General features: G+C 39.2%; 1 protein-coding gene and 5 non-coding genes across 6 annotated transcripts in view; all 6 read left to right on the forward strand.

The window, feature by feature from the left end:
* Positions 1 to 8599, forward strand: part of LOC138605540 (15-hydroxyprostaglandin dehydrogenase [NAD(+)]) — a 9593-nt gene extending 994 nt beyond the window's left edge. Inside the window, exons 2-7 of the mRNA XM_069677875.1 lie at positions 2321 to 2444; positions 4787 to 4893; positions 5194 to 5290; positions 6581 to 6657; positions 7698 to 7855; positions 8030 to 8599. Of these exons, the coding sequence (XP_069533976.1) occupies positions 2321 to 2444; positions 4787 to 4893; positions 5194 to 5290; positions 6581 to 6657; positions 7698 to 7855; positions 8030 to 8150 (684 nt within the window). The 3' untranslated portion in view covers positions 8151 to 8599. The remainder of the gene's footprint in view (positions 1 to 2320; positions 2445 to 4786; positions 4894 to 5193; positions 5291 to 6580; positions 6658 to 7697; positions 7856 to 8029) is intronic.
* A 2105-nt stretch (positions 8600 to 10704) lies between these two features.
* trnad-guc (transfer RNA aspartic acid (anticodon GUC)) lies at positions 10705 to 10776 on the forward strand. The gene has a single exon. It is a non-coding gene; the product is annotated as a tRNA-Asp (tRNA).
* A 2265-nt stretch (positions 10777 to 13041) lies between these two features.
* On the forward strand, positions 13042 to 13113 carry trnad-guc (transfer RNA aspartic acid (anticodon GUC)). Its single transcript has one exon. It is a non-coding gene; the product is annotated as a tRNA-Asp (tRNA).
* A 2275-nt stretch (positions 13114 to 15388) lies between these two features.
* Positions 15389 to 15460, forward strand: trnad-guc (transfer RNA aspartic acid (anticodon GUC)). The gene has a single exon. It is a non-coding gene; the product is annotated as a tRNA-Asp (tRNA).
* A 2202-nt stretch (positions 15461 to 17662) lies between these two features.
* Positions 17663 to 17734, forward strand: trnad-guc (transfer RNA aspartic acid (anticodon GUC)). Its single transcript has one exon. It is a non-coding gene; the product is annotated as a tRNA-Asp (tRNA).
* Positions 17735 to 18587: 853 nt separating this feature from the next.
* On the forward strand, positions 18588 to 18659 carry trnad-guc (transfer RNA aspartic acid (anticodon GUC)). Its single transcript has one exon. It is a non-coding gene; the product is annotated as a tRNA-Asp (tRNA).
* Positions 18660 to 18927: the final 268 nt, after the last annotated feature.

Consider the following 18927-nt stretch of genomic DNA (forward strand, 5'->3'; position numbering starts at 1 on the left):
CATTTCTCTCAGGCAATAATGGAGAGAAACATGGGAGAAGGGCTGAGTATTATTAAGGCCTACACACATTTTTTTGGTTGGCAAAGAAACATTTTAGTTTTAGTTAAATGACAAAAAACTAACTATCTTGGTCAAAAATATTGCCATTGGTGATTTGCCAACATTTAAAACCATATCAATCATTTAGCCAAAGGTTAACCAGACCTAGCCATGGGGCATAGTGAGCCAAATGCTGTGGGGTAAATTGAGACAGTTGTTGAACTTACACTATCATAAGGTGATAAAGTTTTAAAGTTTGTTTCTCTGGTTAAAAAAAATAAATTTTGAAAAAAAGCACTTCCTGTATGTAGCTATAGCTATTATTTTAGTACAGAGCGGTCTAAGTAAAAATACATTAATAATAGCATTGTAAATGAAAAATGCTTTAAAATAACAAGTTATCTTTACAGTGTTGCTATAGCTTAGCTTGCTATATTTCTGTGAGGGGTAACTTCAGTACAGTGAAGCTAAATTTAATGTAGAATAACTGGTAGCTTAGCTCACTACATTTCACAAGTAGCTTGCTAAACACTGTCAGGATGAGCCACAGGCCAAGGACACAACGGTCAGAAAAGGTTGCTTTAATGAAGAGTGGAGAAAAGACGACAATGGAGAGTCCCAGGAGTGGTTAGTTTTCCAAAGACAAGCCAGACAATGTTCTGTTCGGTATGCCAACACTTGGGATGCCAATAAGAGAGGCATTAAAATCTTTAACAGAAAGTTCAGTTTACTTGTTTAAGGGAGTCATTTATTCTGTAGACTGTAAGAACAGCAGCAAAACGAGTTGTAAATGTGAGTTATTAAAGAAAAAAACGCTGGAAATTTGGAGAGGAAGTTCTTGAGAAATGTACTAGAGAACTATGTGGTTCTTTGAAGAAGTCGACATGTGGGGAGCAGGCGTATGACTAATGCATTGTGTTACATAACGGGAACTGTTTTGGAGCTAAACACTCCATTGTTGATCAGGATATCGCCACATCTGCCTAAAATCTATTTATGTCCAAACTTGTACCAAATATCTCTGGTATTTCCTTTGTTTTTCTTCTCTTCAAATTTCTTCTCATCATGTGGGTATGGGTAATGACGGCTTAGTCAGCACTACCAGTGAAACAATCTAATGCAGAAGGGGAGCTGGTATATCTGGACTGAAAGGGGAATTTGTGGCTTCATGATGTGTCTATTGTTTTCGAGTCCCTCAAGTCTTCCTTGAAAGCATGTGTACAGTGTTGATTTAAAGGTGTTTACAATATTTGATCTATCCCTTATACTTCATTAAAGCTTCTGTGAGGAACTTTCGGTTTGTGTTGATTTTGGCGCCCCCTGTGGACAAAGCCGTAATATTCCTGTCAAGTGGACTAAAAACGTAATTGAATGGTTCAGCACACTTTACTTGGGATAAGAGCCTGCAAATAGCTATCGGCACTTTCGGACCATACATTTGATACCAATTATCTCACCACTGCCAAGTGATTTTTAAAAACTTCTTGTTTTACAGCAGTCAAATCACCTCAGAAAGTACCCGACAATGTTAGAAAATTCTCTTGGACTTTTGAAGGTTTTGAGTAGTAGTAAAGTGAACACTGTGCCAGGTACAGTATATTAGATGTTCTTCCAACCTAGCAGTGTTGTTCCAACTTCCTCTTCCGGTATTTCCATGACCTGATCCATTCACATCCGTTTATCCTGCTTCATATATATCAATCACGTTGATGTTTTCCCCTGGAAAATGTAAACAAAGGCAGCGTGCAGTTAATCTCTTCGTTTGACACCTAACCCCCGCCAACGGTTACAAACATTACAAAATAACTATATAGAAATATTCAGTCTTGTCGCTGATCGTCTGGTTTGCTTTTGTAGGTCATACAGAGACATCAGAATTAATTTTAGTCTGTTTTATAACCAGCTAAAACTCCTCACAGGAGCTTTAACGGTCTATAATTATAGGTTAAGACAAGTAAGGCTTTATCAACGGCAATAGGATACATAAAGGTGTTGCATCCACACAAGGACAAAAATAAGTAAATATAGATGGGAAAAGTTAGACATATATAATCAGAAGTACATAAATTAAGAATTGACACAAAAACGTACACAGGAGCAAATAAAAGTCAAAACAAGGCAAGCAACTACATCCCCTAAAATAATCATAACGTTTAGTCAACACCTCTCTGACAGTTTCCACAAAAACACAATGAGATCATCTTCAAGATGAAAGTTTACTGCATTAGTTAGGTGTAATAAAACCAGCAGCTGTGTGAATAAGAGTTCTTCCTCTGTGCAGGTCACCTTCTTGGATATAAACGAAACCGCAGGAAGGAGTTTATTGGAGGCCCTTGCAAAACGATACGGAAAGGAGAAGATCTTGTTCCTTAACTGTAACGTTGAATCAGAGGAGCAGACCAAAGGTCACACACACACACACACACACACACACACACACACACACACACACACACACACACACACACACACGAGGAAGCTCACACACCCACATTACCTGCCTTGGATTAGTTTTAGTGTAGGGTTACATTAACATAACCCAAAGTGTGAGAATATCCTGTGCTTCATGTCAACAACAGTGAGAGGAGTTAAGGTTTTGGTTAATGTTTTTAAGGTTGTTTGAAGTGTCATCAAACATCAACTTTCAGAGAGCACATGTATTCCATATTAGATTATGACTGTCTTTGGTAATGCTCAGAATCAGAAGTAGCTTTATTGGCCATGTATGTGGGCACATACAAGGAATTTTGACGGGTTTTCTGTGCTCTCAATGTACAGACACGCTTACTAAACTGACATACTAAACTTAAAAATAAGGACAGATTAGACAAGGTAACACAGACACTTAGACACTAAATCTAAAAATACTATATACAGAACCAGACAGGAGACAATAGACAACAGTGCACTTCTTTTATACAGTCTATGGCCAAGAGTTAGGAAGTGATAATTGATTTCCAGAGGGGAAAAGAGGAAATCCCTCTCCTGGTTAAGTATCTTAGAGGGTCAACACAGCTTGCTACCTCTCCCCCTCCAGACTCTTAAGAGTGGTACATTTCACCTCAGCTCACATTAGAACTTGCAGCGGCAGAGCAAGCCTTAAGGGTACAGAAATAAAAAAGGAAGCAGGTAAAGGCAGCTCAAAGCAAGAAGCGCTTTAAAATTCAGGAATGTAGCCGCGTATAGCTCTTTGGGTCATGCCTGTATTTGTCAAGTTATGTTATGAATGTGCAGCTTCCCCGCTAGAAAAAGATTGATAAGTCTACCAGTATTTGAACTAGGTTCCAGTTATACGACAAAACAGCTTTTCTGTTTGTTCTCCTTTTATTTTAAAAGATTCAGACCTTTACTTTGAAAGTTCATTTCTAGTTTCACCTCCACTTCTGTAAGTTGTCAGTCAAAAAGCAATGAGGTGAAAAACCTCACATAGTATGTGCTAATGTAAACAGGCAGCACAGCTTGCAAATATTACAAAAGAAATATAAAACATTAAGCATCAGCAAGCATCTTTTGATTTATATTTGATGTTCAATTTAGTGCCAGTGAATTTGCAGATTCCAACTAACTTGAAACCCCTCACCCTTCCCATCCGAGCATAAGAACCAAAGGTGGCAAAAAGCCCTTCCTAGAACCAGTGCTTACTTTGTCCATTCTGGGCTTCTGTAGAAACATGGCTGACCTGCTCCCTCTGTAGATATAAAAGCTGTGTCTCAATTGATGGGCTGCATCCTTCGAAGGAATGCGGTCTATGGAGGATGAGTCATTCATAGCCTGTGTAGACCGCTAAGGAACTGAAACGAGACAGTCTAGTCTACGTAGGATTTCCTGTTTTCGTCACCAGCTGTTCTCGCTCTTAACCTTGCGTCACCAAACGTAGCTCCTGTTGCCTAGCAACAGGTAGCTAGCAGGCTAACTAGCTATCATAACTGACATAAAAAAAAATTCAAGGGCCCTTTTGTTATTTTTTTTAACATTTGTATCACTACCTATTCCATTGAGTTGAAACTGAAAACTTTGACATTTAAAGTGTGTTCCTCTAACGTTTAGGAGTCCGACATCTTGTATGAATTGGCACACAATGAATCTCGGGATATATTAGGCCACGAAGGATGCAGCCGATGGATCAATTCATGGCCCAAGTAAAAAAAGGAAAAGAGGACGCATTTTTTGGCCACATCTGAAGGAGCCTTCGAAATGGGACAGCCTTGGATATGCCGCAGTGATGCATTCGGCCTTCAAATACGCCCTTCAAAGGGTGCAGACCCTGAATTGGGACTAGAGAGCTTTTTCTAATGTAACAAAAACAATTGCCATTTTCAGGGGATTATACACAAAAACATATTCATGTATATATATTCAATTTCTCCAAAGATCCAGTTACATATCAAACAGTGTACCTTTAAAGTACTTAACTTGACTTAGATTGAAAGAGAGAGAATACTTGATCACAAATCAAGAAGTTATGACAGTTAAACAAGTTAACAGACTTACATCTGCAGTGTGCTATTTTATACAACAAACAGTCCAAAGCCCAAAGATATTCAGTTCACTATGAGAAGGAGAAAATAATCACACTTTAGAAGCTGGAAATAATATTTTAGTGTTAAACTAAATGTTTAACTGACTAATTATTTTCAGCTCTACAGTGACTGATGCCACAACAAAGATGGGTTCTTCAACTTTCAGAGTGCAAGGTGAAAGATCAAAAAGTGAAGTTAGCTTCTAACTATTTTTTTCTGCTTTCAAGCTGCCTTTCAGAAAACTGCAGACACCTTTGGAGGAATAGACATCCTGTGCAACAACGCTGGCGTCTTGAATGAGAACACTTGGGAGAAAACTGTCTCCATAAACCTGGTAAGAAATAGAAAGAGCAACAAACTGCATCTGGTAGAGATTATGCTAGTTGTTTGTGTTCAGTTGGAACACTCCCACAAGGGAAATTACACAACACATTGTCACAGTGTGTCATGAATTTCGCTGTAAATTCATTTTCTTTCAGCAGTGAGGAAATTATATGGCAATGGAAAAGTTACATTACGCAGGTTTTCCATTGCATCTGACTTCCTGTTGATTCATCACACAACATGCATCACACAGATGCAAAATTAATCATGTAAGGGAAAGGAAGTCAAACCTAACTCTTCTGTGTTGTAGATGGGTGTTATCAGGGGGACTTACTTGGCTCTGGAGCACATGAGCAAGTTAAATGGAGGTCGGGGAGGCGTCATCGTCAGCACAGCATCCATGGCAGGTAAAGCCCACAATATTGCATCTATGACTTGGCACTTAATTTGAGTGTCACATCATAACTATGAGTTAGGAAATAGTTATTGCTCCACTTGAATCCACATTTTTGAAACAGTAAGAGTTGTTGAGGGGAGCTCTGACTGATACTGGAATTATGTTACATTAGTCAAGATAAGAAAAAAAACATGGATAACTTTGTACGAATCAGCAGGAGACAGTAATGGAAATTTGCCTAAGGTTAAAGAAACAAGACTGGACAACACTGTTGAAGAGAAACATACAGCTGTTTGTCATCTGAATAACATTGATGAGAAACACCATGGTTCTTAATAATGCGGCTAAGAGGAAGCAGGAATATTATGAGTAATAGAGGACCAAGAATGGACCCTTGAGGCACACCACATTTAAATTCAGCAATAGAGGACCTATTAGTTTCTATAAAGACCTACACGGTTCTGTTGGACAGGTAGGAATTTAGGAGTTATTGGGCCAATTTTAAAGACTTCAGATTTATCATCAATAAGTCTTACAAAGTTATCGGACATTGAACATTTTGCCAGAGTTATACGATTGAAGAGGGACATAGAGGTGTGTTATCTGCATAACAGTGATGAGAAACACCATGTTTCTTAATTATGCAGCTAAGAGGAAGCAGGAATATTGAGAGTAATAGAGGACCAAGAAGGGACCCTTTAGGGACACCACATTTAAATTCATCAACAGAGGACCTACCGGTTTCTATAAAACCTACAAGGTCTAGCAGTTATACAGCCAGTTTCAAAGACTTCAGATTTATCATCAATAAGTCTTAAAAAGTTATGGGACATTAAACATTTTGCTCGAGTTATAAGATTGGAAAACGCAAAAGTTCTTAATGATCTAGCTAAAAGGATGAAGGTATATTGAAATAATAGAGGGCCAAGAATGGACCCTTGAGGCACACCGCTTATAAAATCAGCAACAGAGGAACTGGCAGTTTCTATAAAGCCTTACAGGGTATTGGACAGGAAGGAATTTAACAATTATAGGGCTATTTTTTTCAACCCAGTTTTCAAGATAGTGCACGAGGACAGCATAGGCAATAGTGTCAAACGCAGCACTCAAATATGAAAGCACTTTGATTGAGCAGTCACCTCAAGTAGGCAGTTGAATTATTGCATGTCTGAAGAAGTTTGGAAAATTGTTAAATGTAAGGCAACAGCTCTTTAATGCAACTGATAATTGCATGAAAATTAGGGACAAAATAGATAAAGCTTGTGCCAACTTTATTGATTGATTTAACCAACTCTTGCAGGGCTCGGTCCTCTACCAAGCTGTCCTGTCTATACAGCCACCAAGCACGGAGTGGTCGGCTTTACCCGAGCCATGGCGGTAAGGATTTCTTAGATCAAGAAAGATTAACATCTGTGTACAGGAACTTGAAGCAGAAATCAAAACCAAGAGTCAATTTCATTGTTTTTCAAGCAGATGGTTAGACAATGCACTGTACACATGGTTGTGTGCTAAACGCAACGAGACGCTTTTGGACCATATCAAATCTTTGGTGACTAGCATGCCGCTGAAAAAAGAGAAACTGAAAAGTAAAGAGAAAAAAGCCTTGTTATTTGCAACACTAAGTGTATTCCTAACGTGGCTAATCCCCTAAACACCACATGATGGTGATTGTAACACACAAGCTGCATGAAGTACAATGCCCCTCTGAATTTACTGATACTCTGGATCACAAAAGCTAACAGCTTGCATCTATACGTTCAAATTTTATTCGCTATACATCTTGCTAATTCAGGCAGCGGCCAATGAGATGACTGGTTTGTTAGCCAACTAGGTTTTTGTTAAACACAGTTAGATTTTTTTGTACTTTATATCAACTGTACTCAATGTTTGTGACTTTGCTAGCATATTGTTGACTATGAGTCCTGCTAGCATACCGTTAGCTTTGTTAAGTTGAACCAAAGCTCTGTGAGCTGCATGGACTAGAAATATCTCCCCTTGCCAAGTAGTAGCATGATACATCTCTTCTATTTCCTGGAGGAGTGAAAGACATTTCCATTGTCTTAGAATCTTATGGGAGTCAAACCCCCTGGTGTTAGCAGAAAAACAGATGTAGGGTATCTAGAAAAATGTAGCTTGATTGAAAAAAAACCCCAAAAAATGCATGAATACAAAACATAATTGTTCTTTTTTTTTTCGGCAAGTGGCCATGGTATGAGCAGGATAATGCCCGTAGAGTTACATAATTAGATTTTATTGACTCCAATTTCTGGCCTCCATGTTGTGCTGATAATGGACACCTCAAAGGGCATTGTCTCTTCATAACAGCATTTGAGCTTCCCACCCTGAGTTTGACGTCGGAGGAAAATGGCTGCTGTGTAGCTATGATTAATTGTATGTTTGTGTGTGTCTTTTACCAGGCCGCCTCTTCTGCATCAGGCTACGGTATACGGTTCAACGTCCTCTGCCCATCTTTCGTCCAAACTGACCTGTTGACCAACTTTTCAGACAGTCTGGGGAAATTCTCCAACCTGGCTGATGTAGCCCTGCAAATATCAGACAAGTTTGGGACGTTAAGGTGAATCTTTGCTTGTGTCCTGTTCTTTAAATGCCCCGTTACATGTTTTCCCTTCTTTTAGTGCATTTCACCTTGATGAGATCCTGCTATGCTTTTTAAACAACATCACCATGACCAGGTATGAGACTTCTTACTTGCATTACCTTCTTAAATGACTGTACCTTTTTCTTCCAGTGTGTCTGAGGTAGCAGACAGCCTTCTAGAGTTGGTGAAAGATGAAACGAAGAATGGAGAGGCCCTCATGCTGACCCCTAATTTAAAGCAATACATGACATTTCCTACTTTAACCAAGTAGATCCTGGCCATGAAAGATTGCAACATGATGCAGCTGAACCCCACAATCAAAACTGTAATGTTCATTTACAAAAATCCCTCAATACAATGTACATTTATTGTCAAATAAAGCCTTTTTGCATTTTTTACATTTTTAATTTACTTTGCTGAAAGTTAAAATAATGCTGAAATATAACCATTGCTTTTCAAGCTTCAAATATTGTGCACTTGTGTGTCCTTAAACATTACACCATCCACACATGTCTAAGTTGAATTGGAACATTTGTTAGAGTTCTCTGGCCTGATTTAAAATCAATGTATGTAATAGTACATATAACATATATCATTTTGTGTCATGGTCATTGGGTTTCACTATTTCACTGTCCATTGTGAATGGTCATTTCATTCAAATTACCTGAAAAAATATCTTTATAATCTCATGTCATTCATAATAAATTGATTTTTATGTAATGCTGTGGTTTGTGTTGATTTTGGCCACCCCCTGTGGACAAAGCCATACCGCTTGTACTTCAACCTTTGTCCTATGCCCTTTTGTCATATGTACAACTTACTTTAAATTTTTGCCCAGGAAAATGTAAACATAGGCAGAGTGCAATTAATCGCTTCGTCTGACACCTACCCCCCGCATTAAAAATAACTATAAGGAAATCATCAATCCTCTTCCTGATGGTGTGGTTTGCTTTCGTAGGTAATATAGAGTAATCAGAATTAAATTCAGTCTGTTTTATAACAAGCGATAAACTCCTCACAGTAGCCTTAAAGAAAAACACAAACACACATTTTAACCATCTTTTTAAAGCTATTCAAATATTTTTCCCAAGTAAGCATGTACTTACTAAATAAGTAGTTGTACAACAATTTTCCATCATCGTTTAAAGCCCCACAATCAAAATTTAACTTAAGTAAAAGCCCCAAAATATTTAGTATAGGCTACTATGATATAGTGGTATAGAAATATAACAGTACAGTAGTAATTGGGCCGATTGACAAATTTCATAAAGCCTATGTTATAAGCTACATTGTTGCAGCTGGTAGGATACAGGTGGGGCTTGTGTTAAAGGTTCAGTGGGTAACATTATTATAACATTATTAATCTAACTTTTTGTCATATTTGCTCAAACTGTCCCATTAAACATGCAGTAGTACTGAGAGATATAATCTGTGAAAAAATCATGTTCCTCTGACTCCTTCTACTACTCCTAATGGCATTTGCAAGAATCCAACGCTCCCGAACCACAACAACTAATCAGAACCGACTCAAGATTTTGAATCCGCTGCAGATTAAACAGATTCAAGAATTATTTTGTTCCTGCGTCTACTAAGCTTTTAAATAGTGGCAGATAAAAGCCAGAAAAGGCCAGAGGGAGGAGCAGTCTCTCAGGCTGCTGTCAATCACATGCTGCGCAGCACCACTCCTCCGCGCATGCTCACACGGTCAAGCTCAACGTCTTCAGTGTCCACAGCGTCAGCTGGTTTGTGTCCACAAAGGCTGAAAAACAACCACCGGGAATGAAAAACTGCTCATCCCTCCACTGCAAACTACGGCTTACACTAAAAAATACGGTTAAACCGAAGAAGAGAAATGAGGAAAAGCAAGCTAAAAAGCAAGAGTTGGACTGACACAGAAACAAAATGAGAGTAAACATCTGAGTGGCATTTCCAAGGTGGAGAGTTCCGCTCCACAGGTAATTACCCCAGCTTCATTTCTGCTGTATTTGTTTAACATTGCTAAGGTGTCTGCGGTTACTGTGACGCTGTGTATCGTTGGCGTTGCATTCAGGCTAATGTTAGCTTGTTCTCAATGCAGCCGCTGTTTAGCGTTGTTTCATGGCGGAGTGGCTGAAAACATGTTTGTGAGATGCAGGCAGTGTTACCCGGACTTTCTCCTGATAGTTATGTGTGCCTGTGCTCTCACGGCTAAATGTTCAGTGTGTTACTACTTAGTTGGCACAACTTTTTCCACAGTTTCTGTATATCTGGCTTCTTCAGTTGGCGTGGTTAGTTACGCATGATAGTCACCTCTGCGAGGCGGGCTTTGGAGGCAGGACCGGGCGCCGCGGAGAGACAGAAGGAGGGACCTGGAGGTTGTAATCTTTCACCATTGACTGTATAAATACAGTCATTGTCTTTCACATTTTGAAGCAAAGTTCACTCTCTTCCCCATCTTACCTACTGCAGCGTTAATCAATTGCTTTATTTGTGACATTTTCACTTTTTGGAAGTAGTGTCTCAACTTAGTGAAGTCTTCACCAGAAAAGGTCTGTCAATGAAATTCACATCACTTTGGATGTACAGCAAAGATCTGTCAGAAACTTGCACTCCATTTGCACAATTTTAGGCCTAAAATGTAATACTCTGCTCAAGAAAATGCAGCCATTACAGAGAAATGTTTTTTTCCTCTCTCGGGACCAGTGGCTGAGCTTTATTCGAAAAACCGTTTTAACAAAGACAATCCGCATTTCCTCGGATAATATACAAACATTTATATAGCGCCATGACTTCATAGACTCACTATCAGTGGTCAAAAGGGGTATTGCAAATCTTTCAAAAAGCCTTCCTCGTTAGTATAGTGGACAGTATCTCCGCCTGTCACGCGGAAGACCGGGGTTCGATTCCCCGACGGGGAGTTTCTTTATTGCGCTCTAGGTCATTTTGACTCGTGTTGTAACACTATCTGTCATCTACACATTATCTACATTCTACTTTTTAGTGACGGTGGAACCACGATTTAAATATAGTCAAAGAGGCAAAAAAACACAAGGAAGACAAATGAATGAGTCTTAATATAGCGACTGGAGGGTGAATTAAGTCAAATGTATCCTGGTGGAAATGTATGGCCAAGATTTGGTTTTATAGATGCTTAAAGTTTTACTTTTAAAATACAAACCAGTCTGTCTTTAAGAGGACTTAAATCACTGAAAGAGAAACTCTGTGTTGATAAAGTTTTGTTGTTGCTTTTTATATAATTTGATTAAATCCTTAATCTGGTATACTGGGGTGAGTTTCAATAATCAGACGGGAGAGGTGAACTTGCACATGTCTTCACTTGGAGACGGCAGGTCACAGCTTGTCTAAACAAAGGACACGCTGGCCAAAACTGCATTTGTATGTTAAAACCACCAGGTGGCAGAATTACCCTGCATTTTTACAAATAGCGTCTACATTGCTGGCACTGGCCTTGAAAAATCTTCAAATTCTTTAAAGGGGATAAATAAAAATACTTTATTCACAGAGCAAATGACTTAAGAAAACAGAGTATTAAGCCACAAATGAAATGACCCTACCAACATGGTGTTAGGAAAGGATATGTTTGACTTTTTAATAAGAATTAAAATAACAAATCCTGGGCCCGTATTCACAAAACATTCTCAGAATACTCTCAGAGAGATCCTAACTTTACTTAAAAACTTCTAGCAAGGAGTCCTAGCCTAGGAGTGATTTAGGAACACTCTCAGAGCAACTCTGAGCAAGGAAGGGACAGAAACTTTTATCTTAGTGAGGAGGCGTGGTTGACCCCGTTGCGAGGTATGACACATTCTTTCAGAAGCTGCGATTGGCTGATCCAAAAAAAAAACACTCTTTCAGTGATGATGGGCAGAGAAGGACAGTGACATCTATCGGCCTAATCATAGAATTTACTCAGATTGTGTAATTATGAAAACCATTTTATGTACTGAACATCTCTGTTGAATAAATTGTGAGCCACACTTTAAAGTATAAAGCCTACAGAATGTTTGAAACACATGCTCATCTTCACATGCAGTTATATTTACTTGATCACTTTTATTTACCGTGCTGCTAATTTCAGTACTTGATCTAACTGATATTAACGAGGGAAAATTGCTCATCTTCGCAATTTGTGTGAATGCTGGCCAGCCTATATAAAGCTTATAAGAAGCTGCGTTTGCTGCATTTAACAAGAAGAACCAGAAAGCCCAACTGGATGGAGGGACAGTGTTTACTTTTATCTCAAGTAGTTGATGAATAAAAAAACATTTAAGGACATACATTCAGCCCCGGTTTTTCAGCTCAAACCAAGAGGCAGGCATGGGAAGATGTAGCGCAGCAGATAAATGCATCTTTCCCTCTGGTTGTGCGCACTAGTGAAGAGTGCGAAAAGTAGTGGTAGGCTCTGTATTAAAGTCTAAAGTGAGAGGGGAGACTGCAGCACCCAAACGGGAATCTGCAAGCACAGGTGAGATAGTTAACCTCTTACCTATAACTGCTGTCAAAGTTAACTTAAATGCAGAATTAAAATATGCCCGTGCAATAATACAGATGTGCGTCCCATACCCAAGCCCGATATACCCATGCCCATTCCCTTTAATTGTGATCACTCTGCTGATTGACGGCTGCGACAGACCCAAGTCATCACTGCTGCACTTAGCATTTTTCCAGTTGCCAAATATTTTATTGTTGTGATCACTTTCATTTCTGGCAATATCGTGTTGTTGCGTCGCATCTCTAATGAGATCTACCACAAACATGATCCCTGCACGATCCACTCTGTAGGCTGTTGTTTCATTAGTTCACTGTTATTCAGTGTTCTGAGAACTTTTCTCCTATCTCTCCGTCTTTCCGCCATTTTCTTCTCTGCTTATGAAACTCTTAAGCCTCTTAAAAGTCCTCCTCACTACTCGTAACAGTTTCTCACCTTAGGAGCTCTCTTAGGATCTAGTCTTAACTTTCAGGGGAAATTCTTAGAAAACATCACGATTCTAAGAATTTTCTTAGAACTTCTTCACTAGGAGCCACTCTTTGTACTAGGAAGCTTTATGAATACGGGCCCAGGTATCTAAACTTTAGGGAACGTGGTCCTATTTTGATTGACCCACAAAATACGTCAGCAGCCTAGTGATTGGCTGAATGAGGTCACAAGACTGAGGACCACTTCCTCGTTAGTATAGTGGACAGTATCTCCGCCTGTCACGCGGAAGACCGGGGTTCGATTCCCCGACGGGGAGTTTCTTTATTGCACTCTAGGTCATTTTAACTCGTGTTGTAACACTATCTGTCATCTACACATTATCTACATTCTACTTTTCAGTGACGGTGGAACCACGATTTAAATGTAGTCAAAGAGGCAAAAAACACAAGGCAGACAAATGAATACTGTTGTAAAATCTTGTCATAATCTCTTCCCCCAGTCTTAATATAGCGACTGGAGGGTGAATTAAGTCAAATGTATCCTGGTGGAAATGTATGGCCAAGATTTGGTTTTATAGATGCTTAAAGTTTTACTTTTAAAATACAAACCAGTCTGTCTTTAAGAGGACTTGAATCACTGAAAGAGAAACTCTGTGTTGATAAAGTTTTGTTGTTGCTTTCTTATATAATTTGATTAAATCCTTAATGTGGTATACTGGGGTGAGTTTCAATAATCACACAGGAGAAGTGAACTTGCACATGTCTTCACTTGGAGACGGCAGGTCACAGCTTGTCTAAACAAAGGACACGCTGGCCAAAACTGCATTTGTATGTTAAAACCACCAGGTGGCAGAATTACCCTGCATTTTTACAAATAGCGTCTACATTGCTGGCACTGGCCTTGAAAAATCTTCAAATTCTTTAAAGGGGATAAATAAAAATACTTTATTCACAAAGCAAATGACTTTAGAAAACATAGAGTATTAAGCCATAAATGAAATGACCCTACCAACATGGTATTAGGAAAGGATATGTTTGACTTGATCCTGGGCCCGTATTCACAAAACATTCTCAGAATACTCTCAGAGAGATCCTAACTTTACTTAAAAACTTCTAGCAAGGAGTCCTAGCCTAGGAGTGATTTAGGAACACTCTCAGAGCAACTCTGAGCAAGGAAGGGACAGAAACTTTTATCTTAGTGAGGAGGCGTGGTTGACCCCGTTGCGAGGTATGACACATTCTTTCAGAAGCTGTGATTGGCTGATCCAAAAAAAAAACGCTCTTTCAGTGATGATGGGCAGAGAAGGACAGTGACATCTATCGGCCTAATCATAGAATTTACTCATATTGTGTAATTATGAAAACCATTTTTTGTACTGAACATCTCTGTTGAATAAATTGTGAGCCACACTTTAAAGTATAAAGCCTACAGAATGTTTGAAACACATGCTCATCTTCACATGCAGCTATATTTACTTGATCACTTTTATTTACCATGCTGCTAATTTCAGTACTTGATCTAATTGATATTAACGAGGGAAAATTGCTCATCTTCGCAATTTGTGTGAATGCTGGCCAGCCTATATAAAGCTTATAAGAAGCTGCGTTTGCTGCATTTAACAAGAAGAACCAGAAAGCCCAACTGGATGGAGGGACAGTGTTTACTTTTATCTCAAGTGTTTGATGAATAAAAAAACATTTTAGGACATACATTCAGCCCCGGTTTTTCAGCTCAAACCAAGAGGCAGGCATGGGAAGATGTAGCGCAGCAGATAAATGCATCTTTCCCTCTGGTTGTGCGCACTAGTGAAGAGTGCGAAAAGTAGTGGTAGGCTCTGTATTAAAGTCTAAAGTGAGAGGGGAGACTGCAGCACCCAAACGGGAATCTGCAAGCACAGGTGAGATAGTTAACCTCTAACCTATAACTGCTGTCAAAGTTGACTTAAAGGCAGAATTAAAATATGCCCGTGCAATAATACGGATGTGCGTCCCATACCCAAGCCCGATATACCCATGCCCATTCCCTTTAATTGTGATCACTCTGCTGATTGACGGCTGCGACAGACCCAAGTCATCACTGCTGCACTTTGCATTTTTCCAGTTGCCAAATATTTTATTGTTGTGATCACTTTCATTTCTGGCAATATCGTGTTGTTGCGTCGCATCTCTAATGAGATCTACCACAAACATGATCCCTGCACGATCCACTCTGTAGGCTGTTGTTTCATAAGTTCACTGTTACTCAGTGTTTTGAGAACTTTTCTCCTATCTCTCCGTCTTTCCGCCATTTTCTTCTCTGCTTATGAAACACTTACGCCTCTTAAAAGTCCTCACTACTCCTAACAGTTTCTCACCTTAGGAGCTCTCTTAGGATCTAGTCTTAACTTTCAGGGGAAATTCTTAGAAAACGTCACGATTCTAAGAATTTTCTTAGAACTTCTTCACTAGGAGCCACTCTTTGTACTAGGAAGCTTTATGAATACAGGCCCAGGTATCTAAACTTTAGGGAACGTGGTCCTATTTTAATTGACCCACAAAATACGTCAGCAGCTTAGTGATTGGCTGAATGAGGTCACAAGAGGAAAGACCACTTCCTCGTTAGTATAGTGGACAGTATCTCCGCCTGTCACGCGGAAGACCGGGGTTCGATTCCCCGACGGGGAGTTTCTTTATTGCGCTCTAGGTCATTTTGACTCGTGTTGTAACACTATCTGTCATCTACACATTATCTACATTCTACTTTTCAGTGACGGTGGAACCACGATTTGAATATAGTCAAAGAGGCAAAAAACACAATGAAGACAAATGAATACTGTTGTAAAATCTTGTCATAATCTCTTCCCCCAGTCTTAATATAGCGACTGGAGGGTGAATTAAGTCAAATGTATCCTGGTGGAAATGTATGGCCAAGATTTGGTTTTATAGATGCTTAAAGTTTTACTTTTAAAATACAAACCAGTCTGTCTTTAAGAGGACTTGAATCACTGAAAGAGAAACTCTGTGTTGATAAAGTTTTGTTGTTGCTTTCTTATATAATTTGATTAAATCCTTAATCTGGTATACTGGGGTGAGTTTCAATAATCACACAGGAGAAGTGAACTTGCACATGTCTTCACTTGGAGACGGCAGGTCACAGCTTGTCTAAACAAAGGACACGCTGGCCAAAACTGCATTTGTATGTTAAAACCACCAGGTGGCAGAATTACCCTGCATTTTTACAAATAGCGTCTACATTGCTGGCACTGGCCTTGAAAAATCTTCAAATTCTTTAAAGGGGATAAATAAAAATACTTTATTCACAGAGCAAATGACTTTAGAAAACATAGAGTATTAAGCCACAAATGAAATGACCCTACCAACATGGTATTAGGAAAGGATATGTTTGACTTTTTAATAATAATAAAAATAACAAATCCTGGGCCCGTATTCACAAAACATTCTCAGAATACTCTCAGAGAGATCCTAACTTTACTTAAAAACTTCTAGCAAGGAGTCCTAGCCTAGGAGTGATTTAGGAACACTCTCAGAGCAACTCTGAGCAAGGAAGGGACAGAAACTTTTATCTTAGTGAGGAGGCGTGGTTGACCCCGTTGCGAGGTATGACACATTCTTTCAGAAGCTGCGATTGGCTGATCCAAAAAAAAAACACTCTTTCAGTGATGATGGGCAGAGAAGGACAGTGACATCTATCGGCCTAATCATAGAATTTACTCAGATTGTGTAATTATGAAAACCATTTTATGTACTGAACATCTCTGTTGAATAAATTGTGAGACACACTTTAAAGTATAAAGCCTACAGAATGTTTTAACGAGGGAAAATTGCTCATCTTCGCAATTTGTGTGAATGCTGGCCAGCCTATATAAAGCTTATAAGAAGCTGCGTTTGCTGCATTTATCAAGAAGAACCAGAAATCCTAACTGGATGGAGGGACAGTGTTTACTTTTATCACAAGTGTTTGATGAATAAAAAAACATTTTAGGACATACATTCAGCCCCGGTTTTTCAGCTCAAACCAAGAGGCAGGCATGGGAAGATGTAGCGCAGCAGATAAATCTTTCCCTCTGGTTGTGCGCACTAGTGAAGAGTGCGAAAAGTAGTGGTAGGCTCTGTGTTAAAGTCTAAAGTGAGAGGGGAGACTGCAGCACCCAAACGGGAATCTGCAAGCACAGGTGAGATAGTTAACCTCTAACCTATAACTGCTGTCAAAGTTGACTTAAAGGCAGAATTAAAATATGCCCGTGCAATAATACGGATGTGCGTCCCATACCCAAGCCCGATATACCCATGCCCATTCCCTTTAATTGTGATCACTCTGCTGATTGACGGCTGCGACAGACCCAAGTCATCACTGCTGCACTTAGCATTTTTCCAGTTGCCAAATATTTTAATGTTGTGATCACTTTCATTCTTGGCAATATCGTGTTGTTGCGTCGCATCTCTAATGAGATCTACCACAAACATGATCCCTGCACGATCCACTCTGTAGGCTGTTGTTTCATTAGTTCACTGTTATTCAGTGTTTTGAGAACTTTTCTCCTATCTCTCCGTCTTTCCGCCATTTTCTTCTCTGCTTATGAAACACTTACGCCTCTTAAAAGTCCTCACTACTCGTAACAGTTTCTCACCTTAGGAGCTCTCTTAGGATCTAGTCTTAACTTTCAGGGGAAATTCTTAGAAAACATCACGATTCTAAGAATTTTCTTAGAACTTCTTCACTAGGAGCCACTCTTTGTACTAGGAAGCTTTATGAATACAGGCCCAGGTATCTAAACTTTAGGGAACGTGGTCCTATTTTGATTGACCCACAAAATACGTCAGCAGCCTAGTGATTGGCTGAATGAGGTCACAAGACTAAGAACCACTTCCTCGTTAGTATAGTGGACAGTATCTCCGCCTGTCACGCGGAAGACCGGGGTTCGATTCCCCGACGGGGAGTTTCTTTATTGCGCTCTAGGTCATTTTGACTCGTGTTGTAACACTATCTGTCATCTACACATTATCTACATTCTACTTTTCAGTGACGGTGGAACCACGATTTGAATATAGTCAAAGAGGCAAAAAACACAAGGAAGACAAATGAATACTGTTGTAAAATCTTGTCATAATCTCTTCCCCCAGTCTTAATATAGCGACTGGAGGGTGAATTAAGTCAAATGTATCCTGGTGGAAATGTATGGCCAAGATTTGGTTTTATAGATGCTTAAAGTTTTACTTTTAAAATACAAACCAGTCTGTCTTTAAGAGGACTTGAATCACTGAAAGAGAAACTCTGTGTTGATAAAGTTTTGTTGTTGCTTTCTTATATAATTTGATTAAATCCTTAATCTGGTATACTGGGGTGGGCTTCAATAATCACACAGGAGAAGTGAACTTGCACATGTCTTCACTTGGAGACAGCAGGTCACAGCTTGTCTAAACAAAGGACACGCTGGCCAAAACTGCATTTGTATGTTAAAAGCACCAGGTGGCAGAATTACCCTGCATTTTTACAAATAGCGTCTACATTGCTGGCACTGGCCTTGAAAAATCTTCAAATTCTTTAAAGGGGATAAATAAAAATACTTAATTCACAGAGCAAATTACTTTAGAAAACAGAGTATTAAGCCACAAATGAAATGACCCTACCAACATGGTATTAGGAAAGGATATGTTTGACTTTTTAATAAGAATAAAAATAACAAATCCAGGTATCTAAACTTTAGGGAACGTGGTCCTATTTTGAATGACCCACAAAATACGTCAGCAGCTTAGTGATTGGCTGAATGAGGTCACAAGAGGAAAGACCACTTCCTCGTTAGTATAGTGGACAGTATCTCCGCCTGTCACGCGGAAGACCGGGGTTCGATTCCCCGACGGGGAGTTTTTTTATTGTGTGGTCTGTTTTACTGTTTGTTGTTGTCTATGAGGGAACTTGAATGTTCACGGAAAGATGAACTTTGTGTTGTGAAAGTTTTGTTGAAACTCAAAATCTTCCTACTGCATAAAACATGATTTAAGGCATAAAGTGACCGTGTTGGCTTTTTCCAATAGCCTGACAGTTTTATTCTAGTGTTACGTCATGTAATGGAAGAAATATGGATTATTATAAATTCTTTTTTTTTTAAATATACACTTGAGCATTAAGTTTC

Source organism: Semicossyphus pulcher, unplaced genomic scaffold, assembly GCF_022749685.1.
Source record: "Semicossyphus pulcher isolate SPU_LCO1_2020_fin unplaced genomic scaffold, fSemPul1.0.p SCAF_10, whole genome shotgun sequence".
NCBI classification, from domain to species: domain Eukaryota; kingdom Metazoa; phylum Chordata; class Actinopteri; order Labriformes; family Labridae; genus Semicossyphus; species Semicossyphus pulcher.